The following is a 26,767-nucleotide window of genomic DNA, read 5'->3' on the forward strand; positions in this document are numbered from 1 at the left end:
AAATCACTATATAATCATCCACAATCAGCTTCACTCACTGGGGATAAACTATACTTTGCACAATTAAAATGCAGCAAAATCATCATTATGTGTTTAATGTAGCTACAGTAATAATGGTCTCTGTTTGTTAGAAACTCTGCTTTAAAACCGGAATGGAAACAAAAAGCCTAGATGTTCTAATGACCTATAAAAATTTAGCTAGCCCATATTTATCTTTTTTTTTTTACTTGTTGCTTTATTGTAAACTCAGGACTTGTCCATGTCGGGATCCTGTAGGACTGATGACTTTTTTTCGGTGATGTGATTGGTTAAGTTTGGATCTTAATTTGGAATTTAACCTGCTCCAGAGCAGGTTAGCCATTCAGCATCAGTTGCCATGGTGATTTATCTCGGTAAGAAGTGAACCACAGTCACAGTACCCAGAGTTGAACCTGAAGTTACCTCGCAAACCCCAAATCCTGCTTTGTAGTACAGGCCCTGTGTTTTTATAACACACCCCTTTCATATGTCATTTGCTAGTCTGTCCCTCCTACTGCAGGAAATAATGGATTAATCCTGGAAGGCTATTGATGTAGCATGTTTCCCCTTATGAAAGAAACCCGATAATTATTCGACCAATAAGAATTTGGTCAGACAAGCGCATATCGACCAACTAATAGACCAGGAGACTACAGCCCTAGTTAATGCTAGTAATATTTTATTGGAAAAGCAAAAACATTTACACAGGGGCATACTTCATTTTCCTCATTCATAATTAGCGATATGCCAGAAATAAAAAATGTGAAACAACAGTGGCAATATTGACTGTTGTCATTTTTCCAGTTGTTTTGTGTCTGACACAGGAATCACTGTAAGACAATTAGCTCTCAGTTGAAGAACCAAACAGTTTTAGCTCATTAGCTTCATATTATACATACTTTTCTGCTGACCATTTTCCAAAGTAGTTGTTGAATGAATTCCAACTTTCCAGGCAGCTGCAGCTGTTTTGGTGATAACTAACCATGTTATGCACTGTGATAAATTGTTTGAATGTACTCAAGTAAAATTGTCTGACACTAAAGGTTGTCTTGGGGTTAAAGGAAGCACATTAAAACAGACTATGATATGATGTTTTGGGTAGAAACATTAATACTTCACTTGCAGTAAATGGGCCAAAATGTTGACTGGTCTTCCTTGAATTTGTTCTTGTTTGAACAGTTTTTGAATTTGGTTTAATTGTTAATAATGGTGCACCCTCCAACAAGCATTTGCTTCATTGCTAACTTTATTCCAATGAAACAATGCTACTGCAACCATCATAAACACACACACACATATGTATATGTATATGTATATCTATATATATATAGATATACATATATACTGTATATACACATACACACACATATATCACTGAAATCATCACCCCGCTGTGGACCAAAAGACTGTTTCCTGCCATCAGATCACATGATGGGGATGTCATGAAGAGGTGAACAGTACAGCAGACAATGGAATTTTCAATGGATTCTCATCAGCCTCCTGGAAAGAGAGAACAAAAACATAATTAAAGACCTGAAGATAGTGAGGTTGATTGCACCAGATGATTCCTGGTTGACAGGGTTCAGAGGTAGGCACCCCACAGATGACAATACCTTGTCCAGTTATTATAAGAGTTCAACATGTAAACCATTATATACAAAATTGGGAAGGACTCACGGAATGTTTATGTCATGAAGATGATGAATCTTCATATTGTTATGAGTCAACTAAGCAGGCAAACCAAAGTGCGAATATAGGCTGGAGACAAAATTGAAGTACACAGTATGTATACATACTGTTGTATATATGTAAGTATGTAAGTATAGCCAGGTGAGATTCAGGAAGTACTTCAGAGATGAAGCCAGTGGAGATCCAGAAGGTGAAGTGTGTAGCTCGGTGGGAAATGACAAATGGCTGATGTAGGTTAATGGGTTTGCAAAACTGTCAATAACTTCTTGATTAATATATCGATTTTATTCAGTAGCTGTCTATTCTTGCACTTGCTAACAATTACGATGATGATGATCAACTTTTCTTTCTACATCTTTCTGAAACATTTTACTTGGGTTTCTTTCAATATAATCTTCAACAGTTTCTCCCTCTCTTGACGGTGTAGGCTGTCATAAATTTTTTTTCTGCCAATTTTGGTCCAAAATTTAAAAAAAGAAAAAGAAAAAAAGAGTTGTTTATCACATCATACATATTATTTAAAGACCTATAATTGTCAATAAAATATTCAGAATAACTTGGGACTTAGGATAGAATAGTTTTTGTCATGAAAATTTTTAGAAATGTTTTACATGCTTTGTCAATGTCTTTTTCTTGTCAGTTTTGTGATAGTAATTCACTTCGAAATGCATTAATTGATTCTTCTGTTCTCAGTCTCCTGTATTTCATTTTATGCCCCCCTTCTCCTTCCCACAAAAACTGGCAAATGGTCACTAATATTGTTCATCATTAGCCTCCTCACTAAACTATTTTCCATATAATTTGTCAATATAGTGTCAATTATAGTGGGTTGGTTTAGTGAATAGATATTGTCACATAGTGGCGGAGCAGGTGCAGACCAGGTGAGACTTGGGCCCGAGGGCTGTTTTTACCGAAATGTCTCAAATATTAGTGTATAAACCGCAGTGACCACAACCCTAACCCTAACCCCTTAAACAACAATGGGTGATTTGCAATGACATCTCAGTTGGAAACCTCGCTAAAGGGACCCCATGTCAATCCCATGATCCCACCTCACGTTAATCTGTTTGATGCTAAATTATTGTTCTGTAAATTGGAAATGAAGCTGAAGGAAAATGAAGAGGAGCTATCCATCTGGTAGTGAGAAGAGGAAGAAAAAAAAAGAGGATGAAGAAAAAAGATAGCAGATAATGATATAAGCATAACTAACAGTAAATGACTGCTGTTATTGAACAATGCTGTTTGTCTAACGGGGAGACAGACTTGAATTGCAGCTAACATTAGCGTCAGACATGTTAATGGTGACCACTGCATTAAACTGACGCTAACGCTAGCTGACGCTAATAATAGTTTACACAAATGTTAGCTGCTGTTCAGGTGTCTACCCCATATATACGTAGACGCCGCATTGACTGTGGAGAGGCGTGCCTAAAGCGCCGCCATCTTGGTACAGGGCTAGCAGAGGCAGTAGTGCATGTATGTCTACGGAGGTAAGAGCTACTCCACAGTAGAATTATTCACTGAAATCTCGACCGATTTCCAAACGGTTTGATTTGTTAAAAACGTGTCTATCTTATCTATCTGTCTGTCTATCTGTCTGAAATTTGTAACAAACAACCCATGTGAATATATGTTGACAATTGAGCAATTTTATTTATTTATTTATTTATTTTTATTACAATTGACCGATGTATGAACACTTTTTAATAGTGCAAACACGTCATTCGTATATACACATAATGCGCTGCAGGAGCGAGTGGCCCTGTACCAAGATGGCCGGCGTGTAGGCACGTCGTAGTAAACACTCCCTACTTTCAGGGTTTCAGCTCACATCTGTATCAAGTGGTTGAAATATCTCCAGAGCAGACTATCATGTGAATAGATATTAGAAAAATATTTTCCAAATATCCTATAATATTAGATTAGATATTCTTGCTGTCCATTTTACTTTTAGTTCCATCTTCATACCACTAGGGTATGGCGAAATAACATCTCTGTCGGTGTAGTCCATATATGGATTGAGCATAGGGTTCAGTCTATGGTGTTTGTAGGAGGCAGAAACTATGATAAACATTATATAGGGATAAGATTTCACTATATTTGTCTTGGAGATTAGAATTGTGTTTGCTAAATATTTAGCCATTTTTTGCATATGCTGTCCTCTAAGCAAGAAAAAAACACAGAATGACAGAATGAAAATGAAAACATCAACTGTAATTTACATCTACCATCTAGCGTAATTTCAGGATGTCTCCTTTCAACCTGTAATTACAATTTCAATGAAAATATGACTAAGGGCTCAACTTGGCCCAGCTTAGGTGTAAATTGATCTGAATAAGTGGCCACCTGGAGGTAAATTGACCCATTTACTTTTTCCAGTTGAAATCTAAACTAAAAAGAAATCTAGGTATCTTTAAACAATAAATAACAACCCAAATACAAGTTTATTATTCAGAGCATTTTAATTAAAATAGTGAAACAATTTTCATACATCATTTGTTCAGTATTTCAATGATTCAACATAACACCCATCAAACAGAGAGGGTAAATAAATGTAGCATGTAATAAAAAGGGTTAAAATACAGTTAAACTAGTTGTTGAACCAATCTTGACCTAAAAGAATATTATTCATTCTTCCATGGTAGGCCTGTATTTACCTGCAGGACAAGATAAGTTAGTCTTAGTTGACCTACTTTATCATCTGATCTTTTGGACACCCTACCTGCAAAACCATTCTGTTTTTAGCTGTCAGGGACAGGGATCTTGTTTCTTTCCACTAATACAAATACCAGTTCACAGCATTTCTTTGAGGTAAAAGCGCTTTTACACTACATGTCACATTCACCCTTTCACGCACATTCATACACTGGTGAGAGGGGCTACCACATGGGGTGCTAACCTGCTCATCACATGAACACTAACATTCACACAACACTGGCGCAGCCATGGGGAGCAATTTGGGGTTAAGTGTCTTGACCAAAGACATTGATCTTCCAAATGATGCACAACCATAATGTAATGTTACATTGAAATGCCATTTAAGGGTGTGCAGGTGGTCGAGTGGTTAGAGCGCATGCCATGTACGCAGCCGACCCCGGTTCGAATCCTGATCAGAGGTCCTTTGCTGCATGTCACCCCCCCTCTCTCTCCCATGTTTCCTGTTGATCTACTGATTAACAAAGGTGTCGATGCCAACAAAATCTTAAAAAAAAAAAAAAAAAAGACCATTTAGACTTAAATTAACTTCTGCCTCATGGTGAGGCATTTGGCTCCTTTTACCCCACAACCACCATTTTGGAAAAAAACAGCCTAGCAATTCAGGCTTATCTTTAGCTAAATTAGTTACATGGTTTAAAATGCTGGGGCATCATCAACATGTACGATATATGTTTTTACACCTGGATAAATTTGTCTGGACATAACAGTCGTTATAGCTGGAATGTAGAAAAATATTTTATATTATTTACCACAGCACAATGAGCTTCTCTCCATCACAGTCAAAGAGGAACGAAGGGTGCTTCCAGAATTTATGCTCACATGACAACAAAACAAATGTGTACAGTTGCTTAGATACAGGGGGTGGGCCAATTTACCCACTGGCTCAACTTACCTCACTCTCCCCTGATACTTTTCTAATAGATGAAAAATGTCACACACATATCTTCAGAAAACTAAAAAAAGACATGACTTGACTGTCATGACTGTCAGTCAAGTTTCCTTGATCAGCAACTCTTTAAAAAGAAGAAAGCTTAATAAAGAACACTTTATTTCAAACACACTCATATAAAACCAGAACTAGTTGATGACAACTGTTCTGGTTGTCTACATTGCTTTTCACAATATATTGTGAAAAGCAATTTGGCTTTAGATGTTGCTGAGTTTAAGATATAATCTCTAAATACAAAGCCATTATTCAGTATATTTACACTGTATGCTACATCAGCGGCACACTGATTTTTCACAAAGCATAGTGTGTGTGTGTGTGTGTGTGTGTGTGTGTGTGTGTGTGTGTGTGTGTGCGCGTGTGTGTGTGTGTGTGTGTGTGTGTGTGTGTGTGTGTGTGTGTGTGTGTAATGAGTCCACAATGAGTCTAATGAGTCCACCACTACTTTTGTGCCCTAAGAGTTTAAAAATGTGATAGTAAACTCAAGCTTAGAGACAGGGAAAGAACAAATAAAAGCTTTATCACTGAGACAAAGACCTCACCTTCACAACTATAGTCTCACAGTCACATGAAGGTAAAATGAATGTAAGTGTACTTCGGAACTGGAACCCAGAATCCAGATCATACACATTTTCTGGTTCTTCCAAAACATTGAGCTTAGGACTTCCGTCATATGAAATGACGGAAGTGCAAACACAGCCACATCACAAAGTACTGCATCATGTGATGAACTCATAGTACACAGCTGACAAAACATGTGGTCAGAACAAGTGATCAATGTATGGTGGCTGATCTAGGCAGTAGTTTGCCTGAGGAGTTAATGAATATTGATAGCTGAAGATAGGACAGTGGTATGACCTAATATTTACACAGTGACTCAATCTATGATGACATGATCCAGATACTTCTACTGTTTATGGATACAAGTCAATAGGTTACATTTTGTGACTATTTCACAAAATTACTGGGTTGCCCTTGCATATATCAGCAAACGATCTCTACTTCTTTCACATCTTCTTTATTGTCCTCCACCTGTTCCTGCTTTGGCTTGTCTTCACCTTCAGTCTCCTTCCTGTCCTCTAACTTCCTGTCTACCTCTTTCTTCTTCTGCTCCTCTTCATCCTCCTCTTCTTCCTTTGTGCCTGCTTCAAGTTGTTGTTCTTCTCTCTCCCTCTCTACTATTTTCCTCCTCTTTTCACAGAGGGCGCAGGGGAGGCAGTTTGCCAGGAAGAGGGCGGCAGAGAGACAGAGCAGAGAAAGGATGGTGCCCACGCCGACCTCCAGCTCTCGAGCACCCTGCTCATCCTCCTCCTCTCTCTCTCCTGCTTTCTCCTGGCTCGGGGAGAAATACACAGTACCCTCCTCCTGGCTTGGCATCAGCACAGCTCTTTCCAGATTGTTCCGACTTACCATTCCTCCATTTCCAACTTTTTTCCAGTTTCTATTAGTTATACTCCCACTAACTTTGTTATAGTATTCACTACTGCTTAAATTCTCATTCTCTCCATTTTCTCCACCCTCATCAAAATTAGATGAGTAGACATCACTGTCTGACTCGACCAGCATGTCTGAAATGTCAAAGTCAAACTCCTCTTCTTCTTTATATTTGTTTCCTAGTGGCTGGAGGGAGCCCAAGTCCAAGTTAACTCTTATCCAACCAGATCCCCTAGCCAGCTTCTTTGTCCCACGCCCTCCTCTAGTGTCTGTCATATCCATTTGGCCCTCAGTGATAGAGTTTGAAGTGATCGACTGGTCAACACATGATGAAACCAGAAGCTCTGCACGCAGTAGAGGCCCTCCTCCATCACCCTGGGCGAAGACGGATTGGCTTGGGCCAGGCGTCACCCCGACAACGGTTTCAGCCAATGAGGAGAGGTGCAAAAAAAAGGGAAGGTCGCTGAAGGAGGAGAGGAGGGAGGCAGTGTCATCACTGAACTGGAGCCAAATGCTGATGGACGCCTCCTGGAGAGAGAGAGAGACATAGAGACGCACAGACGATAGAAGACGGATGAGGAGAAAAGGATTTTTGTAGACTGCATACTACGCAGTTTTACATTGCATAGTTACTTATATAAGATTAGCCCTGTCCCTGTATCAGTCTCAGCCTAATATATGCTATATAATGGTTTTATTATCTCAACAGCATAGAAAGACCTTTATTTGGCACAGCCCTTTTTTTAATGTGACAGAAATAGATGTGTGACACAATGACATGCAGCTCAAGCAGATATATAAACACAAGAAAAAACATATTTTAGCTCCGACAAACCTGTCTGACAAAACCTGTTTGCCTTTTGGGTTCGTGGTACCGATCTGAGGTAATATTTTTCCTCTCATGGTGGCATAGTTGGATTGTTTTGAGAATATTGGTTAATTTACTGCAGCCCCACTCTTGTCACACCAACATGGCCACCATTGGCACAGTGTGCAGTTTCTGATTTCTAGATGCATTCAAGTAGAACCAAACCTTAAGGTAAAAATGTTTTACCTGATTTTCTCAATTTTTGTAATTGCCCACCTCATTGACATGTGTCACAAATGTATGGCTACCTGTAGCCAACCAAACAAAAATCAGAACAACACTGCAGTGCTTCCAAACTATTGATTTCACAAATGAATAGATTTACAAATGATAGATACATATTCCGAATGAATAGATAATGATGCCACCCTGTACAATTAAAGTGAAAACACTGATTCAGTGCCTGTTCAGTACATTCAGTAAATGCTCAGTAAACACTGAATACATTTGGACCTAACAGTCTCCAGGATGGCAGGAAGAAAACACGGGTTTGTGAAAAGACTGCCCATTTAACATCTAACAAATTACACAGAACCACACTGTTTGCATTGTAAAAGAAAGATAGTAAGAGCAGCAGGGTGGGGAGTATGAGATAACTAATGATAATGATATTGATGGAATAAGTGTTATGGAAATGTACAGTACATCAGTAAATTATGCTTAGTTTACTATGTTAGCCATATAATGAATTCCATTTTACACCTTTTTAGTCAATCTTTACATTTCATTGTAATGCCACAGCTCAATGCTAATATTTGAGGACTGGCTTTTAAAAAATGTTTTAGTGCCTTTCCAAAAAGTTTTCCTATACACCTGCTCATGAGTGATATCATAAATCACCTGTTTCTCACCTGGTGATAGTTGTAGAGGACATTGTAGGCTGTCACTGTTGTTGTGATGATAGAGGGATGGGTGGGGCTGGCCTTGACTGACATGCCAAGGCCACTGACCACCTGCACAGACAGGTCACCGGGGGTAACAGTGTCAGAGGTAACACTGATGTCACAGCTGCCCAACACACCATCCCAGTGCTTAGAAACGACCTGAGAGAGAGATGATGATGATCATCATCATCATATTCAGAAGATAAAGATGTCCAGCTGATTTAATCTGTAATCATCACCTACATGGAGAGATGTCTTTCCAGGCCGTAAACCAATCAGGTTGTTCTCGGTGCCAAGAGAAGCCACTCGTGGGTCCTCTACTCTGAGCCAGTTCAGGACCAGCTCTGTCACATCCACAAACCAATCAGTTGAGCCAAGGAGGTGTGTGGTTCTGCTCTGGGAGTCCTGAGCCGTGAACTGAGTCAGAACCTGGACTGAGGAGCGCTGATACACTGGCACACACCTGAGGAAAATGGACACATGGGATTTATATAGGCCTATACACACACATGCATATATACTTTTATACATTTCTATTTATATATATATATACATATGTGTATATATATATACACACATACATATATATATACGTTTGCATCTTCCATCTTGCTGCTCTAAGTAAATGTGAATAAGTAACATCATCAAATTTGGACAAAAGTGTAATATAAATGCAGCCATTTACTATTTTTAGACCTTATAACCTATGGTGAACCTCTTTATATACACAGAAAACACACAGAAAAAAAGCCCAGAAAGAGGTCCATTAAAACAAAGTGTAATGGCTATCTCATACCCTTTGTCTGTGAAGTGGTGCCAGCCATTGATGGCATTAAGAATGGGGTCTGCCAAGGAGACACGCAGAGGCACTGAAGGAGCCCACACCTCTAGACACAGAGAGCCACTGAGTGCGCCCAGTAGAAACTCCACCACTGCACAGGTGTTGCCCAAACCTGATTCACTGCCGTCCACAAAGACGGTGGAGCAATCACTGGAGACCTGTGGTTAGGGTGGAGACCAAGGACAAGCAAGAAAGACTTTCCAAATTGGACTGGTAGAATTGGCATCTATATATAGTTACAATTGTCATATGTGAACAAAATGACACATTTTAATGTACTTCAAGACAACTTCTTGCAAACAGTGTGTTGCATGTTTATAATACAAAGCTCTTCCTCAGCTTGTCAGCTTGGCACAGCACAGCTGGCTAAGGGACCTGGTTTAGTCCCAAAGCAGTTCATATCATGCCCAGGGGCTAGTATGTTTAAGTAAGTTTTTTTATGTGGGGCTTTAAAGAATATGACACATAGCTTGACCCATTCTCTTGATATTGATATTTATGGTCACTGTTAGAAACCTAGTATGTCCAAAACAAAATATGGAGTTTCCACCCAATAGCAGTGTTATCCAAATAAAATAAAAGTTGTTTGGGGAAAACTAGGCTGAAATTGTCCTGAAGAAAGGTGATGTCAATCATAGAATACCTATATGTTTGTTGTTGTATTTTTCTTATATCCTTTTGGTTAAAAAAAAAGTACCTTGACAATGTTCTCATTAGTTGAGTGACACATGACTGCAGAGGTGACATCTGACACCTTCCCATCACGACATATAGACAGCACAATGACAGGAAGAGACACTGGCTGATTAGTCAGTATTGCTGTGTTGATGATTGTGTTGCTCTGGGGACACAGAGAATCAGAAAACACATTGGCAAACATTATTGACAATAATAAGATTAGATGACCCTCTAAAGATTTGAAAGATTCTGGGATTTGGGTAGGAATTGAATGAATGAACTACCTCTGTGATGGGAGCAATGCCATAAATCTGTCGATCAGTGAATGAGAAGAAACTCATTGCGGCCCCATGTGGCAATGTAGGGTTACTACGTGCAGAGTACTCCACCCACCAGTTAGCTGACACAGTCATTGCAACACCAAAACTTCGTCTCAGGCCATCAACTGATAGACACACCACTGGTTGGAGGACAGCTGGACTGAAAGAAGAAGAGATTTGAGTAGAAGAGATTCTACTCAAACCACAGTCATCAAAACTGTTATAAAGTTAGCTAATATATATATATATATATATATATATATATATATATATATATATATATATATATATATATATATATATATATATAATATATAGATATATATATATCATTCTCTCTCTGTTTTTCATACTTTAGGGTGCCACTTTGAGGAGCTATTAATTTTACATGGGTGTAAAATTACTGTAGGCCTAATTGTCTTATTTGTATTTGTATAATTGTATAACCGGTATATTTCATTAAACACTGAAAAGACATCACCAGCAGTGTTTCTTTGACAACCACTTTCACTTCAAGATGGGAATTGTGGCACTGTAGCCATCTCTCCCAAGATGAAAGTCTCTGTAAGTAGTGAAAGATACATTTTTAAACATGTTAAACTCTTAATAACGCTTCCATGTAGGCGCTTTATTTTAATTTTTGCAACAACACAATGTGCGCATATATCCTCTGGTATGTCGTGGGCCTCTGCATATCGTATAAATAATCATGGTGGTCCGCCATGGCCAAAAATGCCAGGGCCAAATTGTATTATGCATTAATAGCATATGAATGTAAATGGAAATAGAGAGAGAGGGAGGAGGAGAAAGGAGTTTAGTGCATCATGGGAGTCCCCCGGCAATCTAAGCCTATAGCAGCATAAACAAGCCTTGCCGACCCTAACTATAAGCTTTATCAAAAAGGAAAGTTTTAAGCCTACTCTTAAACATAGAGAGGGTGTCTGTCCCCCGGACCCAATCTAGAAGATGGTTCCACAGGAGAGGAGCCTGATAGCTGAAGACTCTGCCTCCCATTCTACTTTTAGAGATACTAGTAACCACAAGTAAGCCTGCATGCTGGGAGCGCAGTGTTCTGGTAGGTTCATAAGGTACTATGAGCTATATGATGGAGCCTGATCATTAAGAGCTTTGAAAGTGACAAGGATTTTAAACTAGATTCTAGATTTTACAGGAAGCCAATGCAGAAAAGCAAAAATAAGAGTAATATTATCTGTCTTTCTAGTTTTAGTCAGTACGTGTGTAGCTACATTCTGTACCAGCTGGAGAGTCTTTAAGACCTGTTAGGGCAGCCTGATAACAACGAATTACAATAATCCAACCTAGAAGTAACAAATGTGTGAAATAGTTTTTCAGCATAATTTTGAGACAGGATGTGTCTGATTTTTGCAATGTTACGAAGATGAAAAAAAGCAATCCTTGAAATTTGTTTTATAAATCCTGATCAAATGCAAGTCCTGGGTTTCTTACAGTGGTGCTGGAGATCAAAGTAATGTAATTCAGATGAGTTATATGCTTAGATTATGTGTTTCTAATTTGTGGGGCCAAGCACAATAACTTTTTGGTGTCAAAAGGACTTCCATCTCTAGTCAATGAGACAAGTCAATGGAGAATTCACCAACTTCTCACTTGATTTCTAACCTCTAACCGTTTTCAAAATGTGTTTATGGTCTCAATCGCTAGTTTAAAGCCTTCTTCAATGCAGTATGATGTTCATTTGTGAAATTTTGGCCTCCCTGATTTTATATTTGACGATAAAGCAGGGTATGCATTAGGGCGTGGCTACGTCGTGATTGACAGGTTGATTGACCAATGTTCTCGAGATCCAGCCCTTGCAACCAATCGCAACCTTCCTGCTCCGCCCATGGCCCCGCCTCATGCCCATATAAGTAGAATCTGTGTTTTTATTTTTCCCAGCATGCACCTGAAATTTTCAAGATGGCGCTACCTTGATTCGAAACTATTGGCTTCCAAGCAGCAGTCCACAAACCAATGGGTGACATCACGGATGTTACGTCCATTTCTTTTATACAGTCTATGGGCAGAACCAGACTCAAAGTGGGCAGCCATCTGCCTCGACCGAATCATCTATTTATCTATAAATGACAGGAACGTCTGTCTGTCTGTTATTCGCATATCTCTCGAACTGTTCATTCGATTGATTTCACACATGACAGGTGTCTTGCTTCGGGCATGAGTAAGTGCAGTGCCAAGTTTGACTTTGTTTGGATAAGAAATGTAAAAGATATAGATACATATATCGGTAAAAGAAGCACATATTTGCTGTTGCCGTTCTAGCCGCTGGCCACTCCCCCTCTCACACAGCACACTGACCACAGTGCAGGACCAGAGTTACCCGAGATTTCCACCGGGTCCGTCAGTGGCGCGAAATGGCTGTGCCACGGTTTTGCTCCGTCCTCTGCCTGGTGCTAACTCACACTGAGCGAGAATTCTGCTTTTTAAAATGAAATTGCACTGTTAATACAGTAATTGCGGCAGCCCAATACAATCCGAACGAGTGCCTTTAGGTTACCGTAATTATAGTAGTAGTAACACAACTAAATGGCCCAATTTTGTTAACTTGCTCAAATTTAGTTGATTTGGTATTTTTATTTGAGTTTTTGAATAAAAATTAAATGAAATTGGACTGGCAGAATTGGCATCTTTATAAGCTGTGACTGCCATTTGGACCATATATGTGAACAAAATGACACATTTCAATGTACTTCAAGACAATGTCTTGAAAACAGTGTGTTGCATGTCATGCGAAGAGCAAAACTACCTAAGTTGCTGGCAAACGATTCCCCAATTTAAGGATTTCTGTCTGAATGAAAAGGAGACAAAATTCAGTTAGAGCTGTATTGGACTAGTCAGCATTGTTATTGTGAGCACAAGTGAACCCAAACAAAAGGGTTCAGCATTCTCTTATTGCCTAGCTCAAAGTGTGTGTTTGTGTACTTACGTGCCGCATGTACAGGATTGGAAGTCATGCTGAAGAAAAGCCAATACACATGGAACAGGACAGGGATAAGGTTCAAATCAACTATGAAAGCAGCAATAAAGTGTAAATTTGGAGCCATGTGGCAGTTGCTCATTTTGCTCATTGCTCTTTCAATAGTATAACAATGGCTCAAACAGTGAAAAGCAATTATGCTGGTGACCTTGCATATACAGTGTAACAGTGTTAGTATGCTTCAGACCAGCTCTTACAAAGTGTGGCCTAACCATGTTCATTTATTTATTTTTTATACTGCTTATCCTCCCAGCTGACCTTCGGAAAGAGGCGGAGTACACCATGGAATGTACACCTGAATGTCCATACTTCAAAGCTGGGTGAAAAAACAAGGCGTGTTGAATGCATACTTTCAGGCAGTCTGTTCTGGCAAGCATTCATGACGGTGCTCTTAGCTGTGCTCTCAAAAAGTAGCATACATATTTGGGTGAAGAATGAAAAGAGAGAGCTCAAGGGAGAAGCATATGACAGCCCCTTCTTACACCTGACCAACTGTGTGATTGTGTGTTACCAAAACTGCTAGTAAATGGACTATACTTATATAACCCTTTCTAGTCTTTTTGACCACTCAAAGCATGACGCTGCATGTCACATTCACCCATTCACACACTGATGGTAGGGGCTACCAGTACACAACCTGCTCATTAGATGGAAGCTACTGTAACTTTCACACATCATTGGTGCAGCCATCGGGAGCAATTTGGGGTTAAGTATCTTGCCCAAGCACATGACATGGACTGGAGGAGCCAGGAATCAAACTGCTGATCTTAAGATTAGTAGAAGACCTCTCTACTTCTTGAGCCACAGAAACACACCCCCTCTCATCATCTGGCTGTCAGCAAGGTGTTTGGAGGATGTTTCAGGTGTGGTTTGACACTTTTCTGGGAGCAAAGTGAGGACTTAAAGATTACCATAAATGCTGTATTCAACACCAAGTGCTTACACAAAAAAAGTGATCTTTCTTTAATTGTCTAAGTGGATGGCTGCATTGTATTTCTATCTTTTGGTCTTTAAAAGTTACTATGATTGGAGGTGTTGTTCTCAGTCACTAAAAGATTTGCTCTACATTTTTGATTGTAAAGGTTCATGGACACACTGAACTGAGGTGAAATGAAACTCTTGACCTACTTGTGTATGTGTTTGATTGTGCTGTGTTTGTGGCAGAGGATGGACACCACATCATGTTTTGAGCCTTGACTTCTTTCCAGGGTCACTGCCCACAGTTCAGAGGTCAGAGTTTGCTGGGCCACCATCGACACCAATCCCTTTTTCACCTTCAGCCTGTGGAACAGTCGATGACAGCAAGCATTGTTAGTAACAAAATCCCCACAAACCAATATGTTCATATAAAGCATTTTGTGTTTACCTGATGACAACAAATTCAGAGCTGAAGTTAGCTCTCAGATTCACAGACACCCTGATTGGCTGTCCTATCAGGACTGGTCCCCTGTGATAGCGAATCAGGACATGTGGGTCCAAGTTGAGCTCTTCCTCCTCCTGCATGTCCAAACAGGCTACTTCTTCTTTGGTCCTACTCTGCTCCTTTTCCTTCTCTTCCTCCTCCACATCCTTCAGGGTCACTGCTTTGATATGGAACAGCTGCCTCTGAGACTGATCCACTCTGTCCTCTACACATCTGGATGGATAATCAATAGGAAGAAGGACACTGTCATGTTGGCAAATGACAGTCAGGCTGCAATACATTTGGGAGCTGCATAGACAGAAATCAGAGCCTAAATAGTCTTTCTATAATACAAGACAGCAAAATCTCCTCAACATACCCAGGTTGTGTAAGCTTTCGGTTGTCCATTGTGTTGAATGAGGAGTAGTACAGCTGTATTTGGTTTGTCACGGGGCCCCGTTGGTATCTGAGAGCCCGTGGAACATCCCCTTCGGTGCCCTCATTAACACTTGGATAGTATCTGAATGAAGGGATAAATTTATCTGTCACTCATGCAACTGATAAATGAGTCAATATTGCCTACAATTCATAGGAGAAAAAGAAGGATCTATAGAAAGATAGTTTAGTGTAGAGCCATTGTTTTAAACAGATTTCCTTGCCAAAACCAAAGTTATTTCCCTTGGCTGAAGACAGTTAGATTTATGCAAGTCCATTTTCTTCTTCGTTGTCTGTGAGGTTTTCTTGTACAAGTGTACAAGTTGGATTTGGAAAACTCTTCACTGGTTTGGTGACAAATAAGGGTTGAGCAATTCAAAAATATATGTAAAAATTGTTTTAAAAGTAGCATCAGGCTTATTACTAATTACTAACAGGCTTATTTTGTATTTCTGTTGATTTTATGTATTTTTATGAAATAACATTTACAACATTTTTTACTAAAAGTAAGACTTAGAGCTCCTGAAAATGTTTAATGATGTAACCACAAAAGAATGATATAGAATATAGATATATAGAATGATTTAATTTTGTCCACCTCCAGTGTATTTAAGCGTAATTATAAAAAATTATAAAAGTATTTCTACATTTAAATTTGAATGCATTTTGGCAATCCTGAGCAGAACATATCCTAAAAACATAAACATAAAATCATTTGTGACAAATTATGTAAAAATTGATACCATAGTGTGTGTGTGTGTGTGTGTGTGTGTGTGTGTGTGTGTGTGTGTGTGTGTGTGTGTGTGTGTGTGTGTGTGTGTAACCTTTTATTTAGTTTTTAATTGTATTGTTGTATACATTTTATTTTGTTTTGTTTTTTCTATATTACTATTTTTTGAGCTGCTGTAGCAATGGATTTTCCCCACTGTGGGATCAATAAATGTATCTTATCTTATCTTAATGCTGTTGCTGCTGTTTATGGCGTAAGTATATTAATAAGCCACACCTCCATCCCAACATCCAACTGTAGGCTCTAGAGTCTGTCACCACTAAGCAAATTAAATTTGTAAGTGTACCGTTTTCTCTCCGTTCAGCTCCATCCAGACTAAAACTGTGTATTTCTCCCTGCAAAAAAGAGTTTTTCCAAAGCAATTTGTGCATGAAGTGGAGTGTATAAAGCTTTTAATGGCAGCTTGATGTTGTGTATGGGGATATCTGAGCTTTGCTGCCCAGTGAGAGATGGGGGCTGTGTGGTAGTAGAGTTTACGTCACCGATTTTGTCACTACACCACAGTATCTCGAGAATATCTACTGCTTAAAATGTGGTATTTATGAGCTGCTATTAAATCACTATTTCATACCTGTCAGTTGTATGACAACTAAAAAATAGAAGAGCATGTGAATGAGAACAATTGTCAACACTTCCCACAAGGCTTTGCTGACCTTGTGGGAGGTTCGTGTTAAACTAACGTACTAGCTTGATGTTAAACTTTAAAACCTCACTTCAGTGAAGGAGAAGACACACGCTGACGTTTGACAAAGTTGACATGATGATGTCCATCCTTCTCCCGCCTCTGAACCCGCCGACGGGATTTAATGTTACTGATCCACTTGTCCAAATCTTGATTTGATTGGTTGGTGTGTCGATTTTTGAACCAGTCGCTGGGCAGTGTCAGAGTTATCACGCAAAGTCCTAGAGGAGGCTGGGAAACAGCAAAGTGATGGAAATAAAAGGAAGGAAAGACAAATGGTCAAAGGGATGATGAAAGAGAAACACTAGTTTGAGAAAAAACTGGGTCTCACCTCTGTGACACAAGAGGCTTTGTGCTCCTCTGTCTCCTTGAATGCATGCAGGGTAATACAGGTCCCTCTGGTGCTTGTGTCGCCATGGTTGTGAAACAGAGCCCTCACCCTGAACCTGTCCTGCCCTTGGTCATCCCTATCTCTCTCCACATGCTCTGAGAGAAGGGAGGCTGATAAGGGAGGAGACAGAGGGAGGGCAGGCTCTGATATGAGCTATGGAAAGAGACAGGCAAGCGTTTAGCTAGTTAGATTTAGCAGTTGTAGTAGTATTTGCATACAATGCCATTCTTGGTCAAGGGGGCCACAAATGTCATTTGTCCTGTCCTTGTCCTCTTACCTGCGTGATTGAGTAAGGGCCAAATGAGGCCTGAAGGCCTGGTCTGGTAGACTGGCTGGGTGGGGGCACCATGAAAATGCTCTGGGAGGAGGAGAAGGGGGTGGAGTTGGAGAAGAGAGGGCCCAGCTGTGCCTGGGACAGAGGGAGGAACTGCCAGGTAGGAGGGATGACCGACATGTGGACCGGCAAGGAGAGAGGTAGAGGAGGCTGGAGCAGAGTTGGAGGGACTGAAGACAAAGAGGAAAAAGAAGGTGAAGGAGTATAAAAAAAGATTTGTTCAAAAAACAGGAAACCTAGCTCAAAAAATTGGCACAAGTACCATACTGCCATCATCCTCTCCAACTTCACTCCCATTCTAAGTTATGAGCTACAGGAAGTAGTACAGTTACACAGTTACAACAGTTACAACAGTTAAGCTCAGCTACATGTGTTCTTGACCCAATGCCCCCCAAGTTGTTTAAAAGTGTTCTCAACTGTTTAGTAAAAATGGTGTCCTTGAAATTGTTAATACTCTCTGGAATCTTCCCCACAGCTCTCAAACACACTATTGTTACACCACTGTTAAAGAAGTGCAGTCTTGATCCATGTGTCCTAGAGAACTATAGACCAATCTCAAACCTACCATTCCTGGGGAAAATTCTTGAAAAGGTTGTATATATGTATTTAATTGCATTCAATAACCAAAACTTCTTCCCCGGAGTTGTCTGTGCTTTCTCGTCTCACAGGTAATCTGGGCCTGTAGACGTCCAGATGACAGATTCCAGTCCTGGACCTTCTAGCTTCATTGTTGATTTTCATTGTGCTTCTCTCCTCTATCCTTCCTTTCTCTCCTCTCTACCCCAACCGGTCGAGGCAGATGGCCGCCCACTCTGAGTCTGGTTCTGCCTGAGGTTTCTTCTTGTTAAAAGGGAGTTTTTTCTTGCCACTGTTGCTCATGTGGGAATGTTGGGTCTCTTTAAAGTTAAAACCTGAAGAGTTCGGTTTAGAACCTGTTCTATGTGTAAAGTGCCTTGAGATAACTTTGTTGTGATTTGGCGCTATACAAATAAAGATTGATTGATTGATTGATTGATTGATATATCAACAATTACACATGTTATATGTGTCATATAACAATTTATATTTTTTATATTTTATATATTGTTTACCAGTCTGGTTTTAAGTTAACAACAGCACAGAAACTGCTCTGGTCAGAGTTGTGAATGATCTTAAAATAAGCTCTGACAACCAACAAAGTTACTGTTCTAGTACTTCTCGACCTCAGTGCAGCCTTTGATACAGTTGACTACTTCTTAACTGGCTTACCTTACTGGTAGATCTTTTGGATGTTTTCTTGGATGCTGATCTTAACTTTCAGAAGAGCACATTTCCAGTATCTCTGAGTGCTTTTTATCATCTGAGAAATATATCCTAAAATGATTTGGGCCCTTTGGCAGATTATTTAAAGCCAACAGTCTCAAACTTGGGTTTTAAGATGGACAGTGATTTTAAACTGGATCGGCAAATTAGTGCTCTGGTGAAGTCCAGCTTTTTTCACATTACACAGCTGGCAAATGTGAAGCCCTTCCTCACACTACAGCACTTTGAAACAGTATGTCTTCATCACATCCCGGCTGGATTACTGCAATGCACTTTATTTTGGAGTCAGTCAGTCCTCCCTCGCACGTCTCCAGTTGGTGCAAAATGCAGCCGCTTGCCTCTTAACTGGAGTACGTAAGAGGGAGAACATAACTCCCATCCTGGCCTCCCTCCACTGGCTACCTGAACACTTTAGAGTCCATTTTAAATTTCTTTTATTTGTTTTTAAATCTTTAAATGGACTGGCCCTGCTCTACCTCTCTGAGCTCCTTCACCCCCACGCTCCTGCTCGGTGCCTCAGGTCAGCTGATCTGCTGCTCCTGGAGGTACCGAGGTCAAAGCGGAAGCTCAGAGGGGAGAGAGCCTTTTCTGTAGCTGCTCCTAAATTATGGAACGAGCTTCCTTTAAATATTAGACAAGCCTCCTCACTGTCCATTTTTAAAACTCGTCTTAAAACCCATTTTTATTCCTTGGCTTTCAACCGTGCATGAGCCTCCGCTCCTGTTTTAGTGTTTTATGGTTTGTTAGTTTTTTAGTTATTGTTTTTAATTTGTTTTAAAAACAATAAACAATTATCTTAGTATTTATTTCCTGTTAATTGTTTTATGTCCCTGTGTTGTTTTATCTATTTATGTACAGCACTCTGTTTCAGCTGTGGTTGTTTTAAAGTGCTATATAAATAAAGTTGAGTTGAGATCTTTCCTGTCACAGTCTGATTCTGAACAGTTGGTTCATGCATTAATTTCCAGCTTATTCAGAATGCTGCAGCCAGAGTATTAACTAAAACTAGAAGGTGTGAACACATCACTCCTGTTTTAATTTCTCTTCACTGGCTACCAGTAAAGCAAATCACTGATTTTAAAATACTTCTTATTGTTTTTAAAGCTATGAATGGCCTAGCTCCCTCTTACGTTGTTGACATGCTCTCTGAATACACACCAGCCAGACCTTTGAGATCATCAAATAAAGGTCTCCTCCCCATACCTAGAATACATACTAAAATCAGCTCATGGTGCCTTCAGCCATTATGGTCCTAGTCTTGAACTCAGGTCTGTTACAACAGTGTCTTCTTTTAAAAGCAGACTAAAAACATATCTTTTTTCCTGAGCTTTTAGTTAGGTTAATGGGTAAAACCTCCTTTTTACAACAGTATTATTATTATTTCTTTTAACAATGATAATAATACTTCTTACCCTACTCTCTTATTGTAATACCTTCTCACCTTGACATTTTTTATGTTGTTTTATATGTTCTTATATGTTTTTATATATGTAACATCTTCTTATTTTATGATTTATTGTATTTGTTTTATATATGTAATGTCAATGTAATGTTATATATTTTTGTCATGTATGATCTTTATGCTCTATTCTAGCATTTTATTTCTCTCTTTCTATTTTTCTGTACTTTGTTTTTATTATTAGTGTGGGGTGTGGGGGGTTAATTGTATGTTTTAATGTTTCTCAAATTACATGTTTTTCTGTTTTATGTAAAGCACATTGAGTTGCCATTGTGTATGAAATGCGCTATATAAATAAAACTGCCTTGCCTTGCCTTGTCTTTACTTATTTTTAAGCACATTGAGTTTATGCCTGCCGTATGAAATGTGCTATATAAATAAATTTGATTTGACTTGACTAAAGTTGAATAAACAAGAAAGATTTCCAAAAACGAACATGAGCTGTTGAACCCTTCCTTGATTTTCTAATGTAACACAGACAAAAAAAGCTTTAACTGTAAAGACTTACCAACTATGGAAATCCAAAAGAGCAGCAGCATCCTTACTCCTCCTGTGGGCCACCACACACACGACCAGCTGACATCTCCCATCACTACAGACCTATTATAGCACAGTTTCATGTCACAATGTTTCGAGTCTGCTTTGAATCAAAGCAATATTAAAATGTTCTGCATTTGTAATATTCACCAAGAAGCAACACTGAACACCAGAAGGGTGATAGTTAATCAAATGTTTCCACTGATCAGAGATGTTTCCACAACTTGAGTGGAGTCCACTTGTAAATTTAATTGACTGATCTTGATTTAGAAAGGCACACACCTGTTTATATAAGGTCCCACTGTTGACAGTGGATGTCAGAGCAGAAACCAAGCCATGAAGTCAAAGGAATTGTCTGTAGACCTCCGAGACAGGATTTTATCGAGGCACAGATTTGGGGAAGGGTATAAAAAATGTCTGCAGCATTTAAGGTCCCGAAGAGCACAGTGGTCTCCATCACTGGTAAATGGAAGAAGTTTGGAACCACCAGGACTCTTCCAAGAGCTGGCTGCCCAGCCAAACTGAGCAATCGCTCAGGGAGGTGACCAAGAACCCGATGGTCACTCTGACAGAGCGTCAGTGTTCCCCTGTGGAGATGGGAGAGAACCTTCCAGAAGCCTCTACTCAGTAAAAGGCACGACAGCCCACTGGGAGTTTGTCAAGAGGCACCTAAAGGACTCTCAGACCATGAGAAACAAGATTCTCTGGTCTGATGAAATGCTCGATATTGACTTTTCTACTGATATCCGATATTGTCCAACTCTTAATTTCCGATACTGATATCACCTGATACCGCTACATGCAGGCTTTTTACACCAAAACTGTTAGGTAACAACATAACATATCTCTTATTGTGGAATTAACACATTATGCCTAATTGTATTGCGACGCCCCATGCATTCCAGTGTGACGCCCCACTGGAATGCATCCAGTGGGGCGTCACAATACAATTAGGCATAATGTGTTAATTCCACAATGTTTACATTTGGAAAGCCATGTTGCATCTAAGTGCTCAACTTAAGTTATGGAAAAAATTGCCAATATGCCACTGCCATATTAATTCAATTTTTCTGTCATTGCAAATTGCAAATTCACTATCCGTATGACACACTTGGGAATAGTTCCAAACCACAGACATAAGCCCCGTTTCTGGAGGCGGGACCTTTACAGGCACGTCCTCTCACTCGCTCCTCTCAGCTGCTGTGTCTCCATAGCAGAGCAGGACCCAGATAGGACCCACTGGACTCTGATGGAAACATAACAGAGAAAATGACAACTAGGAGGAAAATGTTGTTTCTGGTTTGTGTGTTTGTGTACATGGCGGTGGACGCTATGAACTTTTTAGCCACGGTTAGCGACCCACGAGTCTAGTGCGTTGTTGTTGTTATATGTCATCAAGCGTGCGCCAGTAAACGTCTCATGCTCCGTTCATGCAGGCTCAGAAATGCTGAAGCCTACAGAACAAACATCGATCATAAAAACCTGATACGATACTTCCCAATATTATATTTTTAAGTAAATATCGGCCGATAATATCGAAGGGCCGATATTATTATACATCCCTAGTTATTACCCTACGGGCCAGCCCCTGCCATCAGTGTGTGAATGAGTGAATGTGACATGTAGTGTAAAAGTGCTTTGAGCAGTAGGAATATTAGAAAAACACTATATAAGCAAAGTCCATTCATTATTTATATACACACTCAGATGGGTATAATTACATTAAATGAACACACTGTGTGTTCTGCACAGCATCAAAGACAGTTCAGCAGAACATACAGCTAAATACATCGAATTTGTGGGTTACGTGCATGGTTGCATATGACAGTAATCACTCTGGACAGGTCAAATGACACATTACCATGAGGTTTTACACATCACTCACAATTCACCCTTTGCCTCACCCCTCCTCAGACATACACGTAGTATGCACTGACGCACCAAAACATTAAAAACCACTGACAGGCAAAGTGAATAACATTAATTATATTGTTAAATATAATGGGCTATATTAGGCAGCAAGTAAACCATCAGTTTTTGAGGTTGATATGTTGGAAGCAGGAAAAATGAAAGGATCCGAGTGACAAGGGCCAATTTGACATTTCCAGATGACTGGGTCAGAGCATCTCCAAAACAGTAGGTTTTGTGGGGTCTTCCTAGTATGCAATGGTCAGTACCGATCAAAATTCTCTATCATTTCGTTTTCCTCATAACCATACAAATGCATGCACACATACTTACACCTTGTTCTTTTACCCACCTGTATGCATTTCAGCTCCAGATTACATCTTTTCCTCAAGTGATTTAAATGTGTTGATCCCTCTGTCCTCACTGACAGCTGTATCACTACTCCCAACAGAAATTGAATACTTCACAGCAAAACTAATTAAAAAAAAAAAAGACGAAGTAAAATGAATTAATAAAAACATGTATGCTAATACATAATATATGCTTCAGTTCTTTTTTTTTCTCTCTTGGTCTTCATTGCTGGTCTACTGCTTCTTTAAACCTCCAATCTCCTTTCCGCTATGAGTCAGATTTACACAATACAGATTTATTCGCTTAAAACAGTAAATACCCGCCCACACCCCTCCCCCAACACACACACACCTTCTGTTATGTCCCTCCTCCCTCCTTCCTTACAACCTTTTTTTCTTATAGATTTTGCCTCTCACTGTCTTCCTCCGCCCTCCTCCCCTCTGAGTAACTTCTTTAATAAATGTCTCTCTGGCTTAGAGGAAACATTGCATAGTGGCTGTGCATTGAGATAATGTGCAAGCAAGTGCTTGTCAGAGCAGTCCAATGTAAATCCTCTAGTTTGCAAATCCCATATTAAACGCTGTCAGCTGGACTCAGATGAGCATGACAGCTCCACATTAGTGTTTACTTCACTGCCTGTCATGTGTCACATTACATGAATGAGATGGCAGCATTGACATTGCTTATAAATGAAGAGATACTGGTTTTAGGCTAATATGGCCTAAATCTTAAAACCCCTTTCAGGCATGTTGTAAGACGTATAGAAATACTATGCTTTAAATATGCAAATATATCTAATTTCAAAAGTTTAACTGTTAATCTCTAAGGCTGAGAGACACAGGCCCAGACACTCGTTGGACGAAACTCATTTCAGCCACTTGTATCCGCGATCTTATTCTTTCGGTCACAATCGGTAAATTGAGAGCTTTGCCTCCTTCACCAGGACAGTCCGGTGCAACACCCGCATCACTGCTGCCACACTGATCTGCCTGTCGATCTCCCGCTCCATCCTTACCTCACTCATTAACAAGACCCCGAGATACTTGAACTCCTCCACTTGGGGCAGTTGCTCCCTCCAAACCCTGAGGGGGCAGTCCACCTTTACCTTTACCTTCACCTTGATTTGTGAATATTACTGCTGACACCACAAGCTTGTTTTTGCCCATTTTGGATCTGTTAGGTTTTTGTTTGTAAAATGTATTTTTACAGGTTTGTACATGTGTGAATGTGTGTTAACCTCCTCACTGGCTGTTGACATGTTTACTGTAGTTATTTATTTATTTTTTAAATGTATTCATTTATTTATTTATTATAAATAACCTATAAAAGAAAAATGGATCTTCAAGAGAAATAACTAGACCTTTTGTTTCTGGCAAAACTCAAACCACTCAAATGGAACATCTGGCTTAATAACTCTACCAATCATTTAAGGGTCAGATGATGCTCCAGTCCAGCTTGCTTCTATCAGCAGATGGAGTTCCCTGTTTTACTTTATATCCACTGCCAAAAAAGCAAAACCCAAATGGTTAATAATTAAAGTCGAGCTATCACCTTGGGAACATTGTGACAAGATAAAAAGGGAACCACAGATCATGAACAGAAAAAGACAGGGATTGAAAGAGGATGGCTGTACATATTACTGCAGGAGACATTATATTCACTCGATTGTTATGATGTTGTTTTCTTTGATATTTCATAACTGCCTCAATTCTTTCATTTTACAATTCTATCCTTCCTCAGACACATCTCACATGCATATCTCACTCACTCCCACCGTGTGTGTGTGTGTGTGTGTTTGGTGAGAGTGGTAGTAGAGCAGCAGAAGGGGCTTAGAGTAAAATAGATCTGACACAGAGAGGAGCTTAACTGAAGAGAGAGAAAAAAACAGACCTCTATCTACTTACAGCACACTCTATATTTTCAATAGAAGCATTTCATCCAGCAAGATTCAGTTTGTTATATATAACTTTGATTACATTAACCAATGGGCCAATCAGAATGTTACAGCAGCAAACAAAAGATTACATAAGAAACAATGGTGTGATGTGTTTTTTTACCAATCTTGTATGCTAACACATAGTTGAGCAGTACTGTAGAAATAGTGATGAATGTATTGGTGGCTGATGTAATGTAATGATGAGCACTGAGTACACATACAACAAGACAAGACTGTATGTTGTCTAATGGGAAAATTTTACTCAAAGTTAGACATATTGCATTTTCAGTAGCAGCTGAAAGTGGAAAGTCTTGCATGCTGCGATTAACTGATACACATATTAGCTAGATTAGAAATAAGCCCTCATTGCAGGAAATTGCAAGTGTATGCAGGCCTGTGGCCCTGATGTGTTGCACTTACAGTAGTAGGTCCTGTTAGAGACTGTAGACAAAGGCCAAATGACACTGTTCCCCTTCTGGACCGGTTTTAACTACTCTAGGACTTAAAGGATCCAATTTGTGGACCTCAGTGCTAGGATAAAATGACTGAAATTGCAGACTTAAACAGGTTTCACCACTCACCCAAGAATATGTTTCCTCAGTTCCACATCAGGTATTTAAAAAGGAACATTTAATTAACTTAGATTTTTTTTGGCAGTAATGGTAAATATCAGTCAAAAGGGTTAAAAAAAGTGACAATACTATTGTGCAGGTTGACAGTTTAGCAAAATAAGCTAGCACATCTGAAATGTTGGTAATATCTCTATATATGGCACTATATGGTTTTCTATAGGACCCAAAAGCAATCAATCAATCAATCTTTATTTGTATAGCGCCAAATCACAACAAAGTTATCTCAAGGCACTTTACACATAGAGCAGGTTCTAAACCCTCTCTTCAGGTTTTAACTTTAAAGAGACCCAACATTCCCACATGAGCAACAGTGGCAAGAAAAAACTCCATTTTAACAGGAAGAAACCTCAGGCAGAACCAGACTCAGAGTGGGTGGCTATCTGCCTCGACCGGTTGGGGTTGAGAGGAGAGAAAGGAAGGATAGAGGAGAGAAGCACAATGAAAATCAACAATGAAGCTAGAAGGTCCAGATTACCTGTGAGACGAGAAAGCACAGACAACTCCGGGGAAGAAGTTTAGGTTATTGAATGCATTAATAGTACATGAATGTTAATGGATATAGATGGATGGATAGAGAGAGAGGAGGAGGAGAGAGGAGCCCAGTGCATCATGGGAGTCCCCCGGCAGTCTAAGTCTATAGCAGCATAAGCTAAGAGCTCTAACTATAAGCTTTATCAAAAAGGAAAGTTTTAAACCTACTCTTAAATGTAGAGAGGGTGTCTGCCCCCCGGACCAAATCTGGAAGATGGTTCCACAGGAGAGGAGCCTGATAACTGAAGGGTCTGCCTCCCATTCTACTTTTAGAGAATGTAGTCCCTCCTAACCCTCCTAGTAAGGAAGCACAAGTAGACCTGCATGCTGGGAGCGCAGTGTTCTAGTAGGTACATAAGGTACTATAAGCTCTTTAAGATATAATGGAGCCTGACCATTGAGAGCTTTGAAGGTGAGGAGAAGGATTTTGAATTCTATTCTGAATTTTACGGGAAGTCAATGCAGTGAAGCCAAGATGGGAGTAATATGATCTCTCTTTCTAGTTTTTGTCAGAACACAAGCAGCTGCATTGTGGACCAGCTGGAGAATCTTTAGAGACTTGTTAGGACAGCCTGATAATAATGAATTACAGTAGTCCAGCCTAGAGGTAACAAATGCATGGACTAGGTTTTCAGCATCATTTTGAGACGGGATATGTCTAATTTTTGCAA

At 39.7% G+C, this 26,767-nt stretch overlaps 1 protein-coding gene across 1 annotated transcript; it reads right to left on the reverse strand.

Moving 5' to 3' along the window:
* Positions 1–6,355: 6,355 nt before the first annotated feature.
* tmem132a (transmembrane protein 132A) lies at positions 6,356–19,943 on the reverse strand. Its single transcript, XM_053327933.1, is given in 15 exon segments — positions 6,356–6,798; positions 6,856–7,333; positions 8,525–8,716; positions 8,801–9,020; positions 9,354–9,556; positions 10,096–10,239; positions 10,361–10,556; positions 14,535–14,687; positions 14,773–15,042; positions 15,188–15,247; positions 15,249–15,274; positions 16,791–16,946; positions 17,047–17,259; positions 17,384–17,610; positions 19,901–19,943. Coding segments are annotated over 15 exon segments (3,024 nt in total).
* Positions 19,944–26,767: the final 6,824 nt, after the last annotated feature.

The sequence above is a fragment of the Scomber japonicus genome, chromosome 2 (assembly GCF_027409825.1).
Source record: "Scomber japonicus isolate fScoJap1 chromosome 2, fScoJap1.pri, whole genome shotgun sequence".
In the NCBI taxonomy this organism is placed as follows: Eukaryota; Metazoa; Chordata; class Actinopteri; order Scombriformes; family Scombridae; genus Scomber; species Scomber japonicus.